At 37.0% G+C, this 20,400-nt stretch overlaps 2 protein-coding genes across 6 annotated transcripts; both read right to left on the reverse strand.

The window, feature by feature from the left end:
- Positions 1 to 489: 489 nt before the first annotated feature.
- On the reverse strand, positions 490 to 8,267 carry fam118b (family with sequence similarity 118 member B). 4 transcript variants are annotated; one of them, XM_056766788.1, is made up of 8 exons: positions 8,078 to 8,267; positions 6,586 to 6,675; positions 6,069 to 6,321; positions 3,566 to 3,793; positions 2,250 to 2,378; positions 1,849 to 2,158; positions 1,750 to 1,767; positions 490 to 1,424 (listed from the first exon to the last, which is right to left on the reverse strand). In XM_056766788.1, the coding sequence occupies exons 1-8, from the start codon at positions 8,122 to 8,124 to the stop codon at positions 1,411 to 1,413; spliced, it is 1,089 nt and encodes a 362-aa protein (XP_056622766.1). In that variant the 5' UTR covers positions 8,125 to 8,267; the 3' UTR covers positions 490 to 1,410. The 4 variants fall into 4 exon arrangements, with proteins under 4 accessions (XP_056622766.1, XP_056622765.1, XP_056622768.1 ...); XM_056766787.1 differs by having other exon boundaries at positions 1,705 to 1,767; positions 8,078 to 8,266; XM_056766790.1 differs by lacking the exon at positions 8,078 to 8,267 and adding an exon at positions 7,587 to 7,867 and having other exon boundaries at positions 1,705 to 1,767; positions 6,586 to 6,672.
- Positions 8,268 to 11,028: 2,761 nt separating this feature from the next.
- ilvbl (ilvB (bacterial acetolactate synthase)-like) lies at positions 11,029 to 20,392 on the reverse strand. Of its 2 annotated transcripts, XM_056766929.1 has the most exons (16): positions 20,259 to 20,392; positions 19,978 to 20,097; positions 19,115 to 19,316; positions 18,882 to 19,009; positions 16,320 to 16,458; positions 16,034 to 16,145; positions 15,819 to 15,918; positions 15,498 to 15,595; positions 14,463 to 14,599; positions 14,211 to 14,345; positions 13,333 to 13,447; positions 13,036 to 13,205; positions 12,868 to 12,938; positions 12,658 to 12,729; positions 12,241 to 12,346; positions 11,029 to 11,799 (listed from the first exon to the last, which is right to left on the reverse strand). In XM_056766929.1, exons 2-16 carry the CDS (start codon positions 20,077 to 20,079, stop codon positions 11,621 to 11,623), a joined length of 1,866 nt encoding a protein of 621 aa, XP_056622907.1. In that variant the 5' UTR covers positions 20,080 to 20,097; positions 20,259 to 20,392; the 3' UTR covers positions 11,029 to 11,620. The 2 variants fall into 2 exon arrangements, with proteins under 2 accessions (XP_056622907.1, XP_056622906.1); XM_056766928.1 differs by having other exon boundaries at positions 19,978 to 20,348.
- Between the last annotated feature and the right edge of the window lie 8 nt (positions 20,393 to 20,400).

The raw sequence follows: 20,400 nt of genomic DNA on the forward strand, positions 1-20,400 counted from the left end.
GCCTGTGATTTGTCATGTTTAGTGCTAATAGTCTGTTTTAGCAATAAAATGCCCTAAATAATAAAATATTTTGGACCTTGAAAATATTATGCAGTGTATCAAGCGCCACTCTTCTGCTGCAATACCTTCCCTGATAAGATATGTAATGTAATTCAATACGATTTAATTATTAAGCCATGATTTACATTTATTCACCCTTGTGTTATTTCAAACCTGTATGACTTCTGCAGAATACAAAAGATATTTTGTAGAAACGTTGGCAACCAAACAACATTTACCTCCATTGTATGGACACAAAACCAGGGAGACATTTCTCAAAACATCTGTTGTGATCCACAGAAGAGTCATATACAGGTTTAAACCACATGGGAGTGAATAAATGACTGATTTATAACTCCATTGGTCAAATTTTAATATTTTGCACTACACGTCAGACTCCATTACTATGACATTTATGCATTCTGTCCTTACAAAAATGAGAGCAGCACATTTGGTATGAAACAGATTTATTTTAAAATAACATATAAATACCTTAAGACATTTCTGGACAGAGATGACACAACAGCTGATCGGTGTAGTAAAGTACAAAAGTTTTATAAACAACTGCTTACATATCTTTCAAGCGACGCATTTAAGAGTGAATGGAAAATGACTCAAAGTGCAAAAAAGGTGTATTGAAATGTAAAACAAAGTGGCTTGAGGGCAATGATTTTTTAATGTCTTGATTTGTCTTGTGACCCTTTCATGTAGAACAAGGAAAGCTGAGATGTTTCTAAATATAGCCTGAGAAATCGCATGCATTTTGAATCACACAAGGTGTTTATTGCATTTCTTTCCAACTAGAGAACAGACTGGCTCACTGGGTGAATCTCACAAAAAACGTACGGTTCCAATAAACCACAAAACCACAAGACAATTTCAAGATGATTTTGCATTGGAATACTGTAAATATTAATCAAATGAAAGATTAGATTTTATTTTTCACATATGTGGGTAATATTTCATCCCAGTGTTCATGAGATCCACCCAATGTCTTCAATGATAATGCTGGTGCGTTGACATGAGATGTTAAGACTCCTGTTAAACCGTTCGCCCACCGTTTTGCCCTCTGTAATTGCCAAACCACATTTCGTATCTCATGTTGAAGATCCCACTTGCCCTGAACATCATTCCTGGTCCAAACATAACAATCACAACATAAAGCCATCCCACAAACACCCACAGTTTCATAAACATATCTTTGAGATGAGGAAGTTCAGTTTCATTGGTGGTGCTTTCTCTACGCTTTCCCTTGTGACGACATCGCATCACATGAAACACAGTGAAAGTCTGTTGTGCGTGAAGATCTAGTCACATCAGACCTGAGGGGCAGAGGGAGCTGTGGAAATGTTCTTAAGACTGCCACTTGCGTCACGAGTGGTAGTCTGGACGGGAAGAGAGGAAGAGCTACAGTGAAGAACTTATAACAACAGGGAAAATGTATTCATCATGGGAAGCCACACAGGGACATGCGCAGAGGATAGGATTACGTGTTTATTTAGCGTGAAACAAAAGCCACCTGTTTGCTACGTTGAGGTCTACTGTTCTTTCTTTCTAGAAGCATGTACTGAAGGAGAGAACTAAAATAATGCGTCGTCATGCTACAATGAAATGCCCAAAATGCTTTTAGCAAGCAAGCCAAAGCCACACAAAAGCACTCCTAACCTTGCAGGAGGTTTTTCTGGGTTATAAAACCATTCTGGCTATCACCTTGTAAGATGGGAGATCCTGAGAGAACAAAAGAAACAAATGGGTGAGAGAGCTGAACCGCCACACAGGTATTAAACAGTAAGCTTGACCTACTCTTACCCCAACCGTTGGTCGCCGCCTCCCGCTCCACGTCCCGGTGACAGATCTCGTTGGCCAGCCGCTCGAAGTACTCCGGCAGGTCGGCGTATTCGTTTCCGTACGAGATGACCTTAATGCCCTTGTCCAGCATGTTATCGCGAAGCTTCTTGAATTCCCCAACATCCTCTCGCCGTACCAGCATGAAGTGTTCGAGGTCGGACTTGTGTTTGACCGCCTCAAGGAACAGGGCCTGGAAGGTGGTGTCGTCCACCGTCCTCCCGCAGCCTAGAAACACAAACGACTTGGTTTCGTAGAGTTTCTGGATCTCCCTCTGAAAACGTAGCATTGAAACAGACATGTAAATATGCTAATCCCTTGAATAATACTTTGTTTATTCATGATAGTAAAAACAATTCCCTCACCATGACTTCAGTGTTCCTCAGAACGTTCTGGTAGCCGGCAGGATGCAGTACGATACCGCTGGGGTTGGTGTAAACGCCGTGAATGTGAAGCAAGCTTAGCCTTCTCTTCTCTTGAGCCCACTCCAGCACCTAAACACATACACGTGTTTCATACTCCAATGCACCCCATCCGGATCTCACAAGCTGCTTTTAACTCATTTAATGACAAAAGTGCACAAACACCCTGCCTAAAGGCCACGCTATGGAAAACCACACACGGGGGCTGATGAATAAAGACGCTGAGAACTGAACATGAAGTGTCTTGTGTCAGAGTGGCCTTCAGGTCAGGAACAGCACACCCTACATGCACTAATGCACTAGATGACGCTTTGCAAGGTACCATAACGCCGGTTTTATGGCCGATGGCTTGAGCTTTCACTGCTTTGGCTGAAGAAAATTTATGGCCGAGAGCAAACAGGGATGAACCCTGTGACTAAACCATCATCAAAGGAACATTGTCTCAATACCTTTCATGGCAGAGATAGCAAACGGTTTTAAAAGACCATATTAAAGTTTTTATTTTTACAAACTTCCTTGGTCGTTTATTTCTCTGAACTGATCATTATTTTAAATTTGTTTACACAATTAATTTAGCCAAAGGTAATAAACTTACAAAAATACTAACATAATATAATATAAATATAACATAATATGATATGATATAAATAATAAAAATATTTACTATTAAAAATATTGCAATAAAGTTAAAATAATAATTATAATATTCAATTCATAAAAAATCGATATATTAATCAATATCAATGACGTATAACAGCCACTTATCGTGTGGTGTGACCGATAATATCAATAACTGTATTAAATTAAAAATAAATCTAATTTCTGTGGCTGAAATCTGAATCTCTGATACAGTACACTCACTGTATGTTGTGTGCGATTTTTAGGAAAAAAATGTTTGTCAACTAGATTTAAAAAGACTACTCTGAAATTATAGAACAATAATATAAGATCATTACTTAAAGATCAAATACTTTATTTCTTAAAACTTTAATTACTGAGTTTCTTAGTGTTAAGCATGTTAAGGAATGAATTGAACTTAAGATAAATCATGGTGTCACCACATGACATGGCAAAATCATCAACATGAAAAAACACTTAAATAACTTAATATATTTATTATTTTAATATTTTAAATAAATAAATGATAAATCACATGATAAATATCTGCGTCTGATACATTGGTGCAACTCTACTTATTTCTGTCCACAATGCCAACTCTATTTACACCAAGCCTATGAAAACACATAAATAGCCATTACCTTCTTCTCATCTGTGAGATCCAGAGACTCCAGCTTGGTCCCTTGATGGGCAGCGTAGATCTCTAGCAGGTTGTCAAAGTTGGTGGTGAGGACCAAAGCTCCACTCTCCATCAGCTGCAACACTGAGCTGAGGAGATGCTTGCCAGCATTCTCCATCTTACATTCCAGGTCATCAAACACCTCGTAGAGGCAGTCTTTGAAGAAGGTTGACCGTACGTTCCCCGTCCGCTGCAGGGAGCAAAAACATACAAAGTAAGAGAGACAAGAAAAAACAATCAACTTCTTGTATTGTTTGCTGGAGTTTTTGCGATTGCATAAGCAGCTGGTGTGGTATAAATGTGGTAATGAGAAGAGTACCACAGTGTGCTGTTTCCACATTGGAAAAAACATCTCTATAAATAATTATTTTCTTTTGTACATAAAATGACAAGTTTTGCATGCGTACAACATTTCATTCCTTCATCAAGGATTTTGAACTGATGGTTGGAAATAGAGGAGTTTTGACAGTGGTGTCATTGCCGTGGTCAGTAACAAAATCTCATTACACTGAGCTGCATTTATCCTCTTGTCGCTTGGCAGAAGCACATGGAAAACCAGCGGCAGTGAGACAGAGATGGTGCTATGAATAGCTTGCTACGGTGAGATTAGTAGCCCTGAGAAGCTACAAAGATACAGATTACAGATCTGTGCCACTGTAGGAATCCACATCCACAGGAAGAGCGATTACTACTACCTCCACACCTCAAACATCTGATGTTCCTCTGTGTACCGATGGTCTTATGTAACACAGGTGTCTGTCATTCTTGAAAAATGCAAAAAGCAAGGAGAGACATGACTTTTTACAGGTATACATCCATGGCCAAACATGTCAAAGGTGCAGATCTAAAAGTAGAATTGGGTAGAGATGGATCTGATGGATGGATCCTTTACAGGACAAGAAAGGAAAGAGGGCTTTTAACACAGGAAATGAGTGAAACGATGCAGCAAACTCATTATAATCAACAGCTGTTTAAGCAGCAAACAGAAGTGGTCCCAGAACATGGCTTTTAAGGTAGAGCTATCTACTTTTGTTGGACATAACAGGTTTAATGCAGTGAAGGAGGGATTTCTAATAAGTTGAAAATGACTGGGGCAAATTGTATTATTTTGAAAAGTATTTTATTTGAAATTTATTTTCTACTTCATAGAATACGCTCTCCACCATAAATGTAGAAACAGGTTAGACTCAACAAAACACAACACAATACAATATAATATGAATTTAAATATGAAGCAAAACTGTGATGCAAAATTTTCATGCAAAATCTTCTAAAGTGGCTTAAATATACATATTTTCCACTGAAACAGAAAGCTAGGGCAGGACATTTTGTGAATGGCCTCAACCTCTTTTTGAAACAGCTAAAAGATTTTTGTTTAAATCAAAGGTTGGAATCTGATAAAAAGCTAATGTGCCGAATGATCAAACAATTTTAATCAATATAGACTGTATGTTTTGAATGATCGCAAATTTTCACATGAAAGGTGTTGGATCCAGCACTAATTCACCTCAGATTTAACTGGAGAAATATTTAATGTTAAAAACAGCACCTAGCCATGCCATATTATTTGGGAGGTATGAATCCTGAAGGCATGTTCAGATTACCATATCATTATTTTTGCACTGATCCGCCAGGGTCTGTTACGCTCACAAGAGGATCCAAACTCACACAACTAGGTTAAACTGCTCGTGGCCTGTGAAGATTACAGACCTTTACACCATAACAAACAACGCTGGTTGTAAAAAAGAGCTTGGATGTTCATGGGATGTAAAGTGATGTTTATCTAGGAGCTTTGTTGCAGCAAGAATGTCCAGCTATGACGGTTCCAGGCGATGTAACAACAACACTGAAGTTTGAAATTCATCACATAACCCCCTTTTATAAACCTAATGCCATCTAAATCCTCTACAGAACTGGTGGGCACGGATGCTAATGATAGAGGGGCTTGTCCATAAAAACAGGGATAAAACATCGAGCGCTGTTTGGACGTGTCTGGATGAGTCATTGTGCGTGCCTGTGAATGAAAGTCCAAAACATCAACACCAATAGAGGTGTGCACGTGATTCTGGATGAAAGGAATTAACTAATGACAATGACAGACAAATCAGTCAATTTCTTCTCTCTGATCTGCCTACTGCCTGCCACTGTAGCATAAACAAACATGTTGTGTTACAAAAGGAGGGTTGCATTTCATTTTAGGGATGTGAAATGAAGTTTTTTAATAAAAACAATCCCTTTACACTTTTATAAGGGCATAACAAGTCCATGCATCTATGTGCCTGAGGTTGCAAGGAGAGAAAACTGGCTGACATAACCACGAACATTCTCTAAACAAACACACGTAACAACAAATGGATTCAGAACAAACGCTTTGTGTCTCTTTATTTATCACGTTAATAAATCAAGCATTTCTGAAAACAGAGCTGCAACGGGCATTAAAGGACTGAAAAACACATTAGTCTTACCGGTGAAAGTTTCTGGATGAGGTCATGAGCAACGTGCACAAGGTTCTTGTCCTCCTGCAGACTTTTCTGGAAACGACGACTCTCTTCCTCTTCAAGCAAATCAAAGTCATTGGCAGCATCCAGCAGCGCCTGGATCAGACCTTTCCAGGAGCGCAGAGCGGGTACCTGTGGAGCCACGGCCGAGCTCACCCCAGTCCCGATCACCAGCACCAGCTCAGGGGCGCGCTTGGTCTTCAGGCTGGGCAACAACTTCCTGTGGTTAACGTAGAGGAAGGGAAATGGAAATAGGTCAGAGGAAAAATTCATATGTATACAATGGTTGACATTTTGTACATTCAGTTTAATCTTTTAAACAATCCTTAACAATAAAAGTATAAAATCAGATTTAACCAATGAGGAAATAAACAGGGTTACTGCATGACTATTGATGAATCACATTTTTGTATGAGTAATAAGCGGAAGGTTTGAAAAATGTGCTGGCAGGAAATGAAGTCATGAACATCTGTTGTTTTCATACCTAGCCTTCTTAGCCAGAGGGTCGCCATCATCGGTAACAGGGGCAGGACGCTTCTCTGTCTTCACTGTGACAACAGAGGCCATTCGACTGCTGAAAAAGTCCCAAATGTGTGTCTGTTAAATCAAGTCAAACTGAATAGCACAAAACTATTACTGAGAATGACTGAGAATAAAACACAAGTGCTCTTCCTAGGAGTCACTTTGAAAGTCTATAAAGCATCAATCTAATGAATGAATTGGATGATGTCCTGTCATTGAAGGATTCCTCGTTGTCTTTGAGATTGAGAGTATGTCTTATTTACATACTCAAGATGAGTAAACAGAACCAAAGATGCTGCAGTGCTTTCTTGTACACGTCACTTTGCCCATCGGATGCTAGCAGCTGTTTTATAACACAGTACAGTCAGTGCTATTTTTATCTCTTTTTCTGTCGTTTAGACCAAACACGTCAGACAGACCCAGGAACAGGAAAAATCAATGATAATCGAAGACAACAAACACAACACTGAAAACCAAGACGAACTCATTCAGACAGCTAGCAAGCTAAAGTTAACAGGCTAACCTCATCTGTGATATTATTCATCAAACGTTAACTATTTGATAACTAAACGTAACTGAAAACACGCATGCCTGTTATATTAACGTTAATACCGTGTTTATAAAGACATTTTTAAGATGTAACATGTTTTAATTTATGGAGGGTTTTGCTGGTAACGTTAGATTTAGCTGAAGTTCAGTCACCTGTTGCTTTTGTTCCATATGTGACTGTGCAGCTTTAGCATAAAGGCTAATATTAAACTACTGTTCTCTATAGACATTACTCAAGGGTCACACTTTAAAGTTATTACTGACAGTTACGTCACATCTTTATAATGATTATTTACTAAATTACACTGTAACTTAGTTTAAACGAGAATGACATAAAATTGGACAAAAATAACGTTAAAATAGTATGTAGGTAAACAAAACGTATCTTAAAGAAAATCATGAAACATGACTTACCTAGAGAAACAAAAACGGACGACAGCAGTATTGTTTTAAATGTACACTAACAAAAGCGGTCGATAATGATAAAGAAAGGCTAACTTATATATACATATACTCGCTATCGTATAAACTTTCTGTACGTTCTGGTATTAAATACCAGTAAAGCTTTAAAACACACGGAGGACCTTAAATAATGATCTGAGATTTTAATGAAGCATCTGGCTGTCCAGAATCTCGCCTGTGAAAATTCTTGTGTGAACATAAGCGGTAGCGGAGACTGACGCGCGTCCATGCGCTCCTCAGCAGCGAGCGGATGTGTGGGATGTGCGCGCGCTCTTGCGTCAATGTGTGATAGGCAGTCTTATTTTATCTTATTTATACATATATAAATTAATTATATATACATGTTTTTTTTTATTATTTCACGAGGTTGACACAAGAAGCTGACCTAACACTATTTTTACACGAATATTCTTTTTTTTAGATCATGTAAGTTAACTTTTTACCTTAATTCTGCAGGTGGCTGGAGAAGTTCAGGACCGTACAGGAACATTTCTGACAATCTTTGTCTAGTGCTGAGCTTTCCTCCAGCTTTCCCTTCAGCTTAGTTTCTCCACCTCGTTAAACTCTGCGATTGACTTTTCCCTGAATTGAGCGTGTACCAAGTGCATCTCTGCTTGTGTAAAATGTAAATACTGTACTGTGCCCTTCTCATGGGATCAGCATCTCGTCTGCTGACATCTGTCGAAAGTGTTGAAATATTCTACGTTATGACAATAATTCGTGGAAGAGCCTGACAGTTTATGATAGCCTAAATAATGATACTATAATTACAACATTATAACACTATAATATAATATATATAATATTATAACATATATATGACGGAATACACGGATTCATGTTTACGCTTTAAAAGCATATTCGACATTTCTGAATAATACAAGTAACATAATTGATATGAGCTCGTCTTGCGTGGCCATGTAAATAAAAATTGCACCGATTCCTAAATCACAACAGCGTAAACAGCATATAGCTGATAGTTAGTGAATTTTCTTAATTTGTATTATTATCAACAGTAAAATAGAAAAAATCAATGTAGTTCATGTTCTCACGTCATACGAAGGTCACGTCACGTGACTCACGTGGTTTCGGAAAAAAGATTACTTATTGGGTCAATAAAATACAATGAAGTGAGCTATTTTGATAAATATGAATGTATGTATGACTGTTTATTTATATCAATGAAATGACACTGCTTTATTTTGTAAATAAATCATTGATCCAAAAAATCTAAATTTGTGTTAGCCTATTATACCTCATGTTGTTCAAAACCTGTAGGTCTAATATGACTCTTGTGTGAATCTCGGTTTGTCCATACAATGAAGGCGAATGGAGGCCAATTTTTTTGGGTTATGAACATTCTTCAAAATATCTTCATTTGTGTTCTGCAGAAGAAAGGACGTCAAACAGGTTTGGAATGACATGAGGGTGAATCAATGATGAAAATATAATCTCTTCATAGTATGAAGACCGTGAATTACTAACAGGTTGGCTTTAGGTTCAATGTTTGTCATATAGCCCTTAATCATTAAAAGAATGTGCACACTCAGATAGCAGATGGCCATAGAAAAGCTCAAGTCAGTTAAGGTGCTCATTTTAAAGTCGTCTATTCTCAGTGAATGTAAGAAATGTTCTCTTTCAAATGCTGCCTGCTGTAAAACAGTAAATGCGTTGATGGCAAGGTGAGCTTTGGACAGGCCATGATGTGCCCAGAGTAAATGAAGCATCCAACGGTTTGTAAGCATCTGCAAACAGACACAACATCCTCTTTTTACTACTTTCTTCCTATGATGCTCTTATAAAACTACTCACCCATTGACCAGGTAATAAAGACCCAAGAACATTGCATTTAACACAATGTGTGTAATGTTAAGCAGTTATTAGACCATTATTTATTGATTGGTGTATTCATTATTTATTTAATTTATATGTATAATTTTTTTAACATTGTTATAATTATTATACTAAAAACAAAAAATATTTTTTATTTGTTTAATTTCTATTATATTTTTCTAATCCATTTGTCAGTGTATTGGCCTTATATATAAGAAATACTGTTATTTCTGTAAATTATCTTACTATGAATTTCAATGTTGTGAAATTCTACGTTATGGTGTATCTCTACAGTGGCAAGTTCTAAAGGGATAGTTCAGAGGCAAAATTAAATTACCCCATGTTTTTCTCACTCTCAAGGCATTCTGATAGCATATGAATTTCTTCTTAAAGAATAATGCAGTGGGATTTATAATACCATGTATCATTTTTCTTCCAAGAGGTAAATGAGAGGGAATTGGTTTTTTTTGTAGCTATAAAAAGTGCATCCATCAATAATGTCTTCTTAAGTGAATCCATGCATTTGTTTAAAAACATATCCATGTTGACAGCACTATTAACGTTGATGTCTAACTTCTGTCATCTCTCGAATGCACATGAACCAGAGGCTTCCGTCAAATGACGCAGGCATGTAGTAAGACGAACGTGGCATTTTTCGTTTTGTTCCAATTGGATACCATCTGCTCTGTACGGGAGCTTTCGTCACTGTCAAAAACAAGCCTCGGGTTCACGGAAGTTAGACATTTACATTTATAGGGTTGTCAATATGGACATTTCAAACGCATCGATTAGCTTCTGAAGATGAGATACCTCACTCCACAATCATTTACACAGAGAAAGATATTTGGAATACTACTTATAACTAAACATCTCAACCCCAATTGACATAGTAGAAAAAAAATGGTAGTCACAATATTCATTTCGTGATTTTATTTTATTATTGCAATCAATAAATCTTGTTGAATTATATAACCATACCTAAATGATTCTGTGAATCACAAACCTGAGGAAAAGAACTGTGGTATTCCCAGGTCTCAGATTGAAAAATACAGGACAACCTTTTTCCAGAGGTTCTTATAAATAGATTTGATGTTAATACTTCGATTAAAACTAACATGTTTCTAGACAAACTTCAATGTGATGATCCACTGATTCAGTCATTTGTAATAGTGGGACAAAAGTGTGCACAATAACTGCAATGGCAAAGTCATTTTCTTCAGTTTCAGGCATACCGTTGAATGAAAAAGATTCAACACTTTTGCATATATCACACAAGCAGACAAACTAACACACAGATCAGTCCTTCTTTGTCATATATTAATGTGCTTAGAAAACAATGAAATAAATATTAGATGGACCACAACAACTTTGATCCTTCAAACAGTCACACAAAGGCACTGCAGCTCCTTAAGAAATGGGTGAACTTCAAGAAAAAAAAAACATGTTCAGGTCACAGTATACAACTTATATTTTTCTATGCCGTTGTGACATTGTGTTGCCACCTGCTTTCAGTACATTAATTAAATCTAATTAAATAATTAATTAATCATTAATTAATAAGAAATCATTCTTATGATTCCTGTAAAGGAGCTTTCAATGGTTATCCTTATTCTATTCTTATACTGTAGTACAGTACTTAAAATTATTAAAATAAGCATAAATTAAAGGCAGTACAACAAATACTACCACATGGTACTTGTAAAAGTCCTTGTCAAATTAAATATAAAAAAAAACAATATTTTCCCCAATACAACATTGAGACATTGGGGAAATGTGTTTGCTTAATTATAAAATGTCAAAATGTAAAAAACGGATAAAAAAACTGTTCTCTTTGAGCGAAATATTGTCTAACTTCTGGTGGTTTGAGGTGAAATATGACCACAACATGACCGTTTTGAGGTTCACCCAATTTAACTTTAAAAACTGTTCTAGTCACAACACCACTGCAATCTGGTATGTTGTTGCACGCAGTTGATACTATGTTCCATTCCAATAACTGAATTGCTCTTTTTTGTAAACAAGTCAGTCTACTAACATGTTGACCGCATTTAAAATAATTAGGCTTTTAAATTAAACCATAAAATTTAAATGTAAAACTGAAACAGAAAACAGAACTTTGGGTTTCTAGGCAGGATCGTGCACAGTGTCTCTGTTTAGACGGAGATAGAGCCCTCCCTGAAGTTGGTTTTCCCAATCAGAACGTTTAGCAGAATGGCTTTTCCCTCTCTGCACTCATTCTGTGCCTTTTTAAAGATGTCATCAAGCTGTGACTCATCCTGTCGCCCAACCAGGTATCCCTTGCCCCCATAACCATCAGCTACAATGTGATAATCTGCATGCAAAAAAAATAGAGAGAAAAACAAATGTATACATTTGTATTAAAATACAGCATTAAAAAAGTCAAATGTCAGTTTTGCAGTATTCCTAAAGTGTACAACTACTGGACACTATGTTATCCTATAATTCCACAGGTGCTATGGAAACTCAAGAATAAATGACTAAGTAACAAAATGGTGAATAACTGTGACCCAGACGACTCTTTTCAGGTGTTGTTACACGTAGTTGAACTGTACTGTATAACGACATCCAAGTCAATTATTTTTCTGGTAAGCGATATGACATCACAGGTCAAAGAACATGCATGAAACAATATCTTTTTTTATAAAAACATCTTGATCCACATATTCTTATTAAAACTGTAAACTCCAAACTTGTGCTAAAACATAAATTCATGACAAAATTTTGAAAATCTTATTAGCGTAAGCCACCTCACCTGTGAAGGCAAGACCACAGGCTACATTGCTCCCGAGCATAGGCACTTGTTCTCTGGAGATCTGACTCCAGCAGGCATCATTTCCCACCAGAGCGATCACGGGTGTCTGACATGACATGAAAAAACAACTCGTTTACAATCCTTCTGGCTTATATACTGCATTTATGCATTATGCACTTACAATATAAGTCTATGGCTCAATCACATAACATGCTACATTTTCTGTTGACAGCATATGGAAAGGGTTAAAAATGTTATGATCTTTAAATTCATTTGTAAGTAAATCAAATGTAATCTAAAACTACTATTACGTTATGTCCTGTCTAATAAATAGACAAGTAAACTACAGATATGTAAGACTTTGGCCCCAGTACATAACATGTATTTATATGTAAGTTATGGCCATGGCTGCCCCACCTTGTGGCGTGTAAAGGTATCAAATTCAGCTACACTGTATCCGAGGGAACCATCACCGTAAACGATCCATACCTGTAACATACACAATGTAAACCACGTGGGAAAAGCTGTTTCAATAACTGGGGCAAATGTCACTACAGTCAGGTCCTCTGGTAAAATAGAGATCATTAACAAAGCATTCAATACAAGTGAACTTCTTTACAGTCTTACCTCAGAGTCAGGTCGACAAAGCTTGGCCCCCAGAGCAAACCCTCCTCCAACACCCAGAGTCCCAAAAGCTCCTGATGTGATTAGGAAGAAACAGTATCATCAATTCCTTCAAAACTGTGCTTCAGCTGTTCACAAACAGGTCCAAAAAATAGTGATGGTCCTGCTAACCTGGGTCGAGCCAGCACAGCGGGCCCCGCGGCCTCATGATATAAGCAGCACTGCCGACAAAATCTCCTCCGTCAGCCACTATGAGGCTGTCCTCATTCAACAGCTCATCCACCCGGTGCAGAACATTCAGAGGATTCAGATGCAGCTCTGTCTTCTCATCTGCTTTGGCTCTGAGATAAAGAAATAGGCAGCGAGGTGAAACTAAAGGGAGTCATAGGCCACAGCAGGTTTACAGATTCGGTCTCCTGAGACAAAGCTGACATACAAGCAATAATAGGAAGGGGGGGCAAAGTTCACCTGTTAGTTTTCTCTTTGACATTATCTCCTTCTTTCAGACTTTGAGGCCATTCCTCTGGGCATCTGTGTCCCTTGAGGGCTTTAGAGAGACGCAGGAGGAAAGAGCCAGCATCGCCTGAAACATTTGGTAAAGAAAACGTCAGTGTAAACATGTATGTCAAAACATGTTATAACTTATAATTTAAGTTATACAAATATATGAAGCGGCGCCATGCTATTCAACAAACAGCTGAGAGGCTAAACTGGGAGTGCTGTATTTGTGACGCATTAAAAAAAGAACAAATAACATCATCAATACAAAATAAAATAGTATAGACGTTAATTGCTGGTAAACAAAGACTACACTTACTCCCCATTCACCCCATCCTAACCCACAACAGATGAGCAGGTGCCTAACAACTAATTCCTACATATCTCATGACCCTTTAATGTGACACATTAACCATTTCGCGTCTATTACATACAGATTTAGATTCTAGTTTATTTAGTCCAGAGCTTTACACACATCATAGGCTTCAAAAGATGTCCCAAAAGCTTTAAGACCCCATATTTTATATACGTATCTATATATATATACACAATAAAGTAAAGTCTCTTTAAATAACATTCATCACAAGTGTGTAAGGGTGTCTTGTAAATTATGTGCCCAAATGAGAAAATACTGTAATAGAGTATTCTATAATATCTACTATAGTAAACTGTAGTAAACTGTCTTGATACTCCATTATAGTGTTTGAATGAAGTATAATACAGTTAATTAATTAAAACTAGTTAGTACTGTACTATTCTAAAGTAAATACTATAGTATAGAGTATTTATATTCATTATTGTAACATACTTTATGTATTCAGTAAAGAATTTAAACTGCACTTCTTCACCTTGAATGGCCACTGTTGGTTTCCAGAACATGTCTGAGTTCTTCAATAGCTGACTTCTGTCTCTGTTTACTGCAATGATTTTACTCCGTCGGTTCAGTACCTTTCCATAACCCAATCTGAAGTCACACACTGTGCCTATAAACCAAAACAAATCATGTATTGACATCAAGAAAAGCTGAGTTTTTATGCCTTCCGAACAGTATGAAACCATAGAAAATCTCCAATTGTACAGAAAAAGGCACTGTTACTCACCTGCCAGCAGCACAAGATCAGCATCCTTCAAAGCATCCCTCCTGTTCTGTCTGATGTGCAGTGGACTGTTCTTTCCCAGCATGCCCCGAGACATCCCACCCAGAAAGCAAGGAATGCCTAAAGATTCTAGGGCCTTTCTGTAGGACACACATTCAAAACAAAGTTTGAAAATTGACTTCAACCACGAGTAACAAGTCTGGGTGCTATAAATCAATTATTGTTGCTGCTTTTGTCTCATGCTTACACAACTAAAGCATTATTCTATATGATCAATTTATTCAATACATACAGTAACTGAGGCGGTTTTGTGTTAACATGAACCTAAAGCTGTGGTTCTAAACTGTGGGGCCCCAAGATAGATCCAGGGGGGACACAGAATTTGTGGCATTTTATGAAATATAGAAATGTATCATACATTAAAAGCAATCAAACATTAGAAATAAGACTACCAACCAAAATAATAAATTCCAGCATTAAATAACTGAATATAATTTTGGTTTATTAAAGTTAAGGATTATAAGTCTTTATTTGGGGGGGTCGCAAAGCACTGCACTCTAAAAAAAGGGGACCTTACAAGGAAAAAGTTTGAGAACCAATGAAAGGGATAGTTCACCTAAAAATGTAACTCTTTTTTTTTAAAGAAGAACACAAAAGAAGATATTTGTTGGTCACCAAACAACACTGCCCTCATTGACTTCCATTGTATGGAATCAGTTTTGAACAATATGAGGCTTGAGGACAGAATTTTTTTTTGAGTGATCAAGTGTTATTTTATACTTTCAGTGCCCTTCTTTTTAAAGAAAAATAAATAGTAAGCAGGTCTAAAGTAGCAGAACAGGTCTTTTCACAAGAATGTATATGTTGATTTAAAGAAATGTAAAGGTGTCAATCAGCATATGTCAATATCAAATATTTAATAAAGGAGTGGTGTTAAGATCTAGACTGGTGCCACAAAGATAATAGGTTCAATATCCAGAAGGGGATTGATGAATTATTCCATGGACGAGTATGAAAAAGATAGAATGGCTAAATGACCTGACATCATCTGCAGTTGTAGGTGGCAAGGTTGCTTGGCTGCCCAACAGTATGACGGGTTTCTTGGCTCTGCTCACTAGTTCCACGCATCTTTGAATCTGGAAATGAGTGAAACAATTTGAACACTGAGTCAAGTCAATGTGATCTAATCTGCTGTGTCTGAAGCAAAAGTCACAGCTTTGAAGATTATTTCATTCTGCCTTGTTATGGTTCATGTTAAAGTGAAGAGAATGAAATCAATGATATTTGACCCTAAATATTGCACAACCATAAAACCAATTATTAACACGTCTCAAGTGGCAATAATTTGACAGGTCTCACCTCATCCTCTGTGGCCTGAGGGATGTTAACGGGAAGTGGGGAGAGATCACGGTTTTCCCAAGCACCAGCAAATAAATTAGATAAGTGATTTTTAAGATACCTGCCAGATAACAAACAAAAACAGGTGAATTAAAAGTGGTTAATAAATGTGATTGCTTTTCCTTTAATAATGAAATCAAGCGTAAGAATATTTGTGGAAATAAAAAGTTTTTTACCATGCAATGACTTTGCCCATCAGACCTTTGGGAGTGTTTTTAGGGGCAAACTCTTTTTCCACCACATGGAAAGGGTAAAGCGTGTCTATGGGAAACTCGATAAACACTGGGCCTGTGAAAATGTTATACACATCAAACTGTACTTATACACACATAGTCAGGTTATGTATTCTCTAATAAAAGTGATTCACTTTATCTAAACGTGTGTAAAAAGTGACATGCTTGCTTCGATCACTCACAAAAATGATACATGATTATATGAAAAAATGGTTATTTGCAGCTCTACCTGGTGTGCCAGACTGTGCGATGGCCAATGCTTTTCTTACAGTAGGAACGATTTCTCGCACTGTTCTCACTGAAGCACAGAACTTACAGAGAGGTTTGAAGAGAGACATCTGGTCAATATCCTGCAGGGCTCCTCTACCCTAAAAAAACCCACAAAATTTGATGTCAAGAGGATGACTGATGGGTCACTCTCGTAAACAAATTGTAGATTTTCATATTTATAACAGATCACAAAACAATCATATATGACACACACTTCAAACATTATTTCACAATATTAACATAAACAATAAATGTAATTCTGTGTCAATGTTAAACACGCTGTTGGTGTTCAAAAATGTAAGGTATGTTTATAGAGAACACATATCATTTCAAAGGCACATTTTGGTGTCTATTGTTAAAACAATGCATTCACCACAATTACCAGGGGGATTTTCTGCAATCTCAAGATCTATTGTACATACACGACTCAACAGCATCTTCGTCTAGCATTCTCAATCCATAGTTAAAATCAAATGTATTTTACAGTAAGATATACTACAGTGTCTGGAACGTTTAAAAGCCAATGAAAATGTATGGGGTCAGATTTACAAAACATTCTTAGGAGGAAAAAACTGAAAAGTGTATTTCTAAACAATATATTTTAAAAAATCTAAAAGTTGTTTTATGTTCTTGCCATAAATATGATCTGAAGTTAGAATAGCTTCGCAGATGTTTTATGCATGGGTCAAAGAAGTTAAGATGCCCCTACCAAAATAAATTTACAAAAGTGATTTAAGTCCATAGAAAGCACATTAAATGTAAGAAAACTGTCTACTTTATGGTTTCCACTGTTTTTGGAGAATAAAATGTCAAAATTTGGTTGAAATAATGTAACATTGTCATTCAGTGTAACACGATATTTATGTACAAATTCAAATAACATGCTTATTATGACTTGTAGATATTAAAAAAATATATAAAAGAAAAGGGAATATATTACATTTTATTGTACTTTAAATGAGTTAAAAAGTCTTATAGACAAATGGGCAAAATAAAAACTTGGGGTGACAGTAATTAGTCTCTTAATATTTCATAAATAGATTTTTGTTGTAAATATGTCTGACAAGATTGTTACACTGAATGACATTTTACTGGGCGTCTTCTGTAAATCAGGGGAAAATGTATGATATTTAGTTTTTGCTCAGAAAAACTAAAACAAAAATGCAAGTAAATTAAACACAATTTAAAGCAGTATTACACTTATTGTTCTCATGCTTAAGCCCTTTTTTTCATTGACCCACGTGTATCTGGTTGTTTTAAATATGAGACATGTATCCTGTTGAGTCAAAGTCTCAATATTGACTGTTTACTTGCGAAAATTAGGAAGGAATTTAATATTAATATAATGAGGATGATATGATGACATTTATTCTTGTTCAGAGCAAGTCGAAATATTGAATGTCACAAGTACTCCTACAAATATAAAGTAACGACTTTATAATACACAAAAGGTATTATAATACTCACATTACAATATTATAATGTAATATTGTTAGCAATAACTGTTAGCTAAAAGTTTACTTTTAATAGCTTAATGTATGTCATCATTTGTCTTCCAGATGGAAATACTATAGCAAACAATATTTTCAGACACTCTTCTATATTAAATTATTAGCAAAATAAATCATCCATAATAATTCATCCTTTAAGTCATTCAACGTATCTCATGTTAATATATACATTAGATGTGATGTGCTTGTAACACTAAGAAGTTTAATAGACAAGAGTGCTGTTAACTCATGACCAGGCTAGAAAAATCACATAAAGCCTGTCAATTTATGCTAAAAAAAGACTGAAGCAAGTACTGAAGTTTCTCCTTTAGATCGGTTCCTAAAGCTTAATCCCAGTACAGCTGTTCTTCTCTTCATACTGAAATGAAATCATTTGCTTCGTGAACAGTGATCCTGTGCATTACTTTCTTTCCAGTGTGTTTCTTCTCTTCACCAATGCATCATAAGATCACAGGTAGAGCGGTTCAATAATAACATAAAAGTAATTGCTGACTTATTTGCTCTTTGTGTGTACACTGGGACTGAGTGGGAGGAGCCCAGAGAGTTAAGATAAGCCTTGAGTTGAGGTGATGAAAACACATCCAGTTTACTTTGTCAGAGATACATGGAGATAAAAACCTGTAGACTCTACATTTTATTGTAATTTCTTCACTACCACGATCTCATCAATTTACCAAAGTTAAGCATGCTTATACACACAGTTGTTGACAGATTCAATATTAACCTCAAAAAAACATCAACTTGTTCATGAACTATTATGTTCAACCTTTAGAATAAAATTCTTAAAATGATCACGACTTTCACAGTCTCACTGTTGTGGTCCACGCAGGTTAGTTCTGTGAGAACGGACAGTCACTTGATATAATCTCACACCACTAGCAATATGAGGAAGAGATAACACAGAGGTGTTCCAGCACGCCAGGCGGAGCAGAGGGCATATGTGCAGGTCACACGCATCTAAAGTGCACGTTTGAAGTAACTTACTGAAGTGTGAAAGTATACTTTCTGACCTGCAGTAGAGTAGCAGCTGCACCACCGATAAGAAGCAGAGGAGATTCGGCCATCTGAGCGTTCTTCACCGCAGTGACAGTGTTGGTGAGTCCAGGTCCTGCTGTGACTGCAGCCACACCAACTGTGCCTACAGGGGCAAAACACTAGATTATCACCTTCTTCTGCCATCTAACATCATCGTGCAAACAAAAAAAATAGAACAACTTGAAGGACGCTCTTGCTTTTTTCTTACCAGAAAGTCTCGCCACGGCGTCGGCTGCAAACACAGCCGTGGCCTCGTGCCGTGTGTCGACGATGCGGATGCCCAGTTTCTCACAGGCCACCAGTATGGGCGAGATGTGTCCTCCCACCAACGTAAAGACGAATTTGACCCCGTGAGCCCGCAGGACCTCCGCCACGCTCTCTCCTCCATGCCGAGGACTCTTACTTTCTGTCTGGGTGTCACAGACATTATTAGTTAGAATAACATTTGATGGTCTATGATGCAACAGTCACTGTCACTGAAAGTACTGTTCAGGAAGAAAACATTCCAAAAGCATTAAAGGAATAGAACACTAGACACATTGTCAGATGGAGGGTGTGATCTTTCCTGATTAATGGATATCTGCCAAATCAGGTATTCTGCACAGAAACGTGGCTGTGTAAACATGTTATTATATTTTTGGCAATACAACAGGAATGCTTAAGTGGCATCAAATTCTCAAGTAGGCATATGAGATCAAAGATAGAATAGCTGTCAGGAATTCAACTTTTGTTGCATTGAAAAGAATGTAATGAGCTGCGCGTGCACACCTGTCACACAGATATGAATGTGACAGCCTCGCGCTTCAGCTGACAGGACATTCAGGTAAGTTAGCTGACTAACCAATTCATTCAATATCCGACTTTTATTTTGTTATTATTTACTAGTTTCGTGATATATGTCTAATATCAACATGTCGTTTGATTCATTTATTTTTTACTTTCCGTTCTGTAAAATAAACAACAAATATATACATTCCCTTATATTTGTAGTTTTGTACACGTAACGTTATTTCAACTATTTACTGCAGAGTGTTGTGAAAATATATTTTATTACATGGTTTTCACACATACCTTATGAAACAGCTGATAAAGTAAACCAAATTGATATGCTGCAAGGACCAGACCCCCAAGCGCAGCAGCACCAATGGAGCCCAAAACCACACAAATGTCCATCGCTGCGGTCGCTATGACCTAAAGTCCGAAAGCAGGAAAACAAAGCAATAAACCCCTCGCGATGACGTGGGATTTAAAGTTGACTTTCTCCGCGCATTTACGGGTTATTTTTGCGTTGATTCAACACGCAGTCATGTGTGATCTTGATACATTAAGTTTAACGTTAGATAATAATATACCTCCTGCTGCTGCTCGATGAAAGGGCGATGAATGTTCTCCTACTAGTGTTGACGGGGTCAATAACAGAAAGTCGTGAATGGACGGAGTGAGAGAGAATTGCGCAAAAAGCGGAAAAGGGATTCCGCTATTTCCGTAGCTGTC

This window comes from Triplophysa dalaica, chromosome 14, assembly GCF_015846415.1.
Source record: "Triplophysa dalaica isolate WHDGS20190420 chromosome 14, ASM1584641v1, whole genome shotgun sequence".
Taxonomy (NCBI): Eukaryota; Metazoa; Chordata; class Actinopteri; order Cypriniformes; family Nemacheilidae; genus Triplophysa; species Triplophysa dalaica.

Bases quoted from the DNA above. Each gene is read 5' to 3' on its own strand.
- fam118b (XM_056766787.1), bottom strand. From the start codon at position 8,124: ATGTTCCTGTACGGTCCTGAACTTCTCCAGCCACCTGCAGAATTAAG. The intron at 2,379-3,565 runs GTAATGGCTATT...GTATGTGTTTAG, and splicing joins ATCTCACAGATGAGAAGAAG to GTGCTGGAGTGGGCTCAAGA. The intron at 2,159-2,249 runs GTGAGGGAATTG...CTACGTTTTCAG, and splicing joins TGAGGAACACTGAAGTCATG to AGGGAGATCCAGAAACTCTA.
- ilvbl (XM_056766929.1), bottom strand. From the start codon at position 20,079: ATGGACATTTGTGTGGTTTTGGGCTCCATTGGTGCTGCTGCGCTTGGG. The intron at 19,010-19,114 runs GTAAGAAAAAAG...TTGCCCCTGTAG, and splicing joins CGCCGTGGCGAGACTTTCTG to GCACAGTTGGTGTGGCTGCA. The intron at 13,206-13,332 runs GTGAACTTTGCC...TCTTTATCTCAG, and splicing joins GTCAAAGAGAAAACTAACAG to AGCCAAAGCAGATGAGAAGA.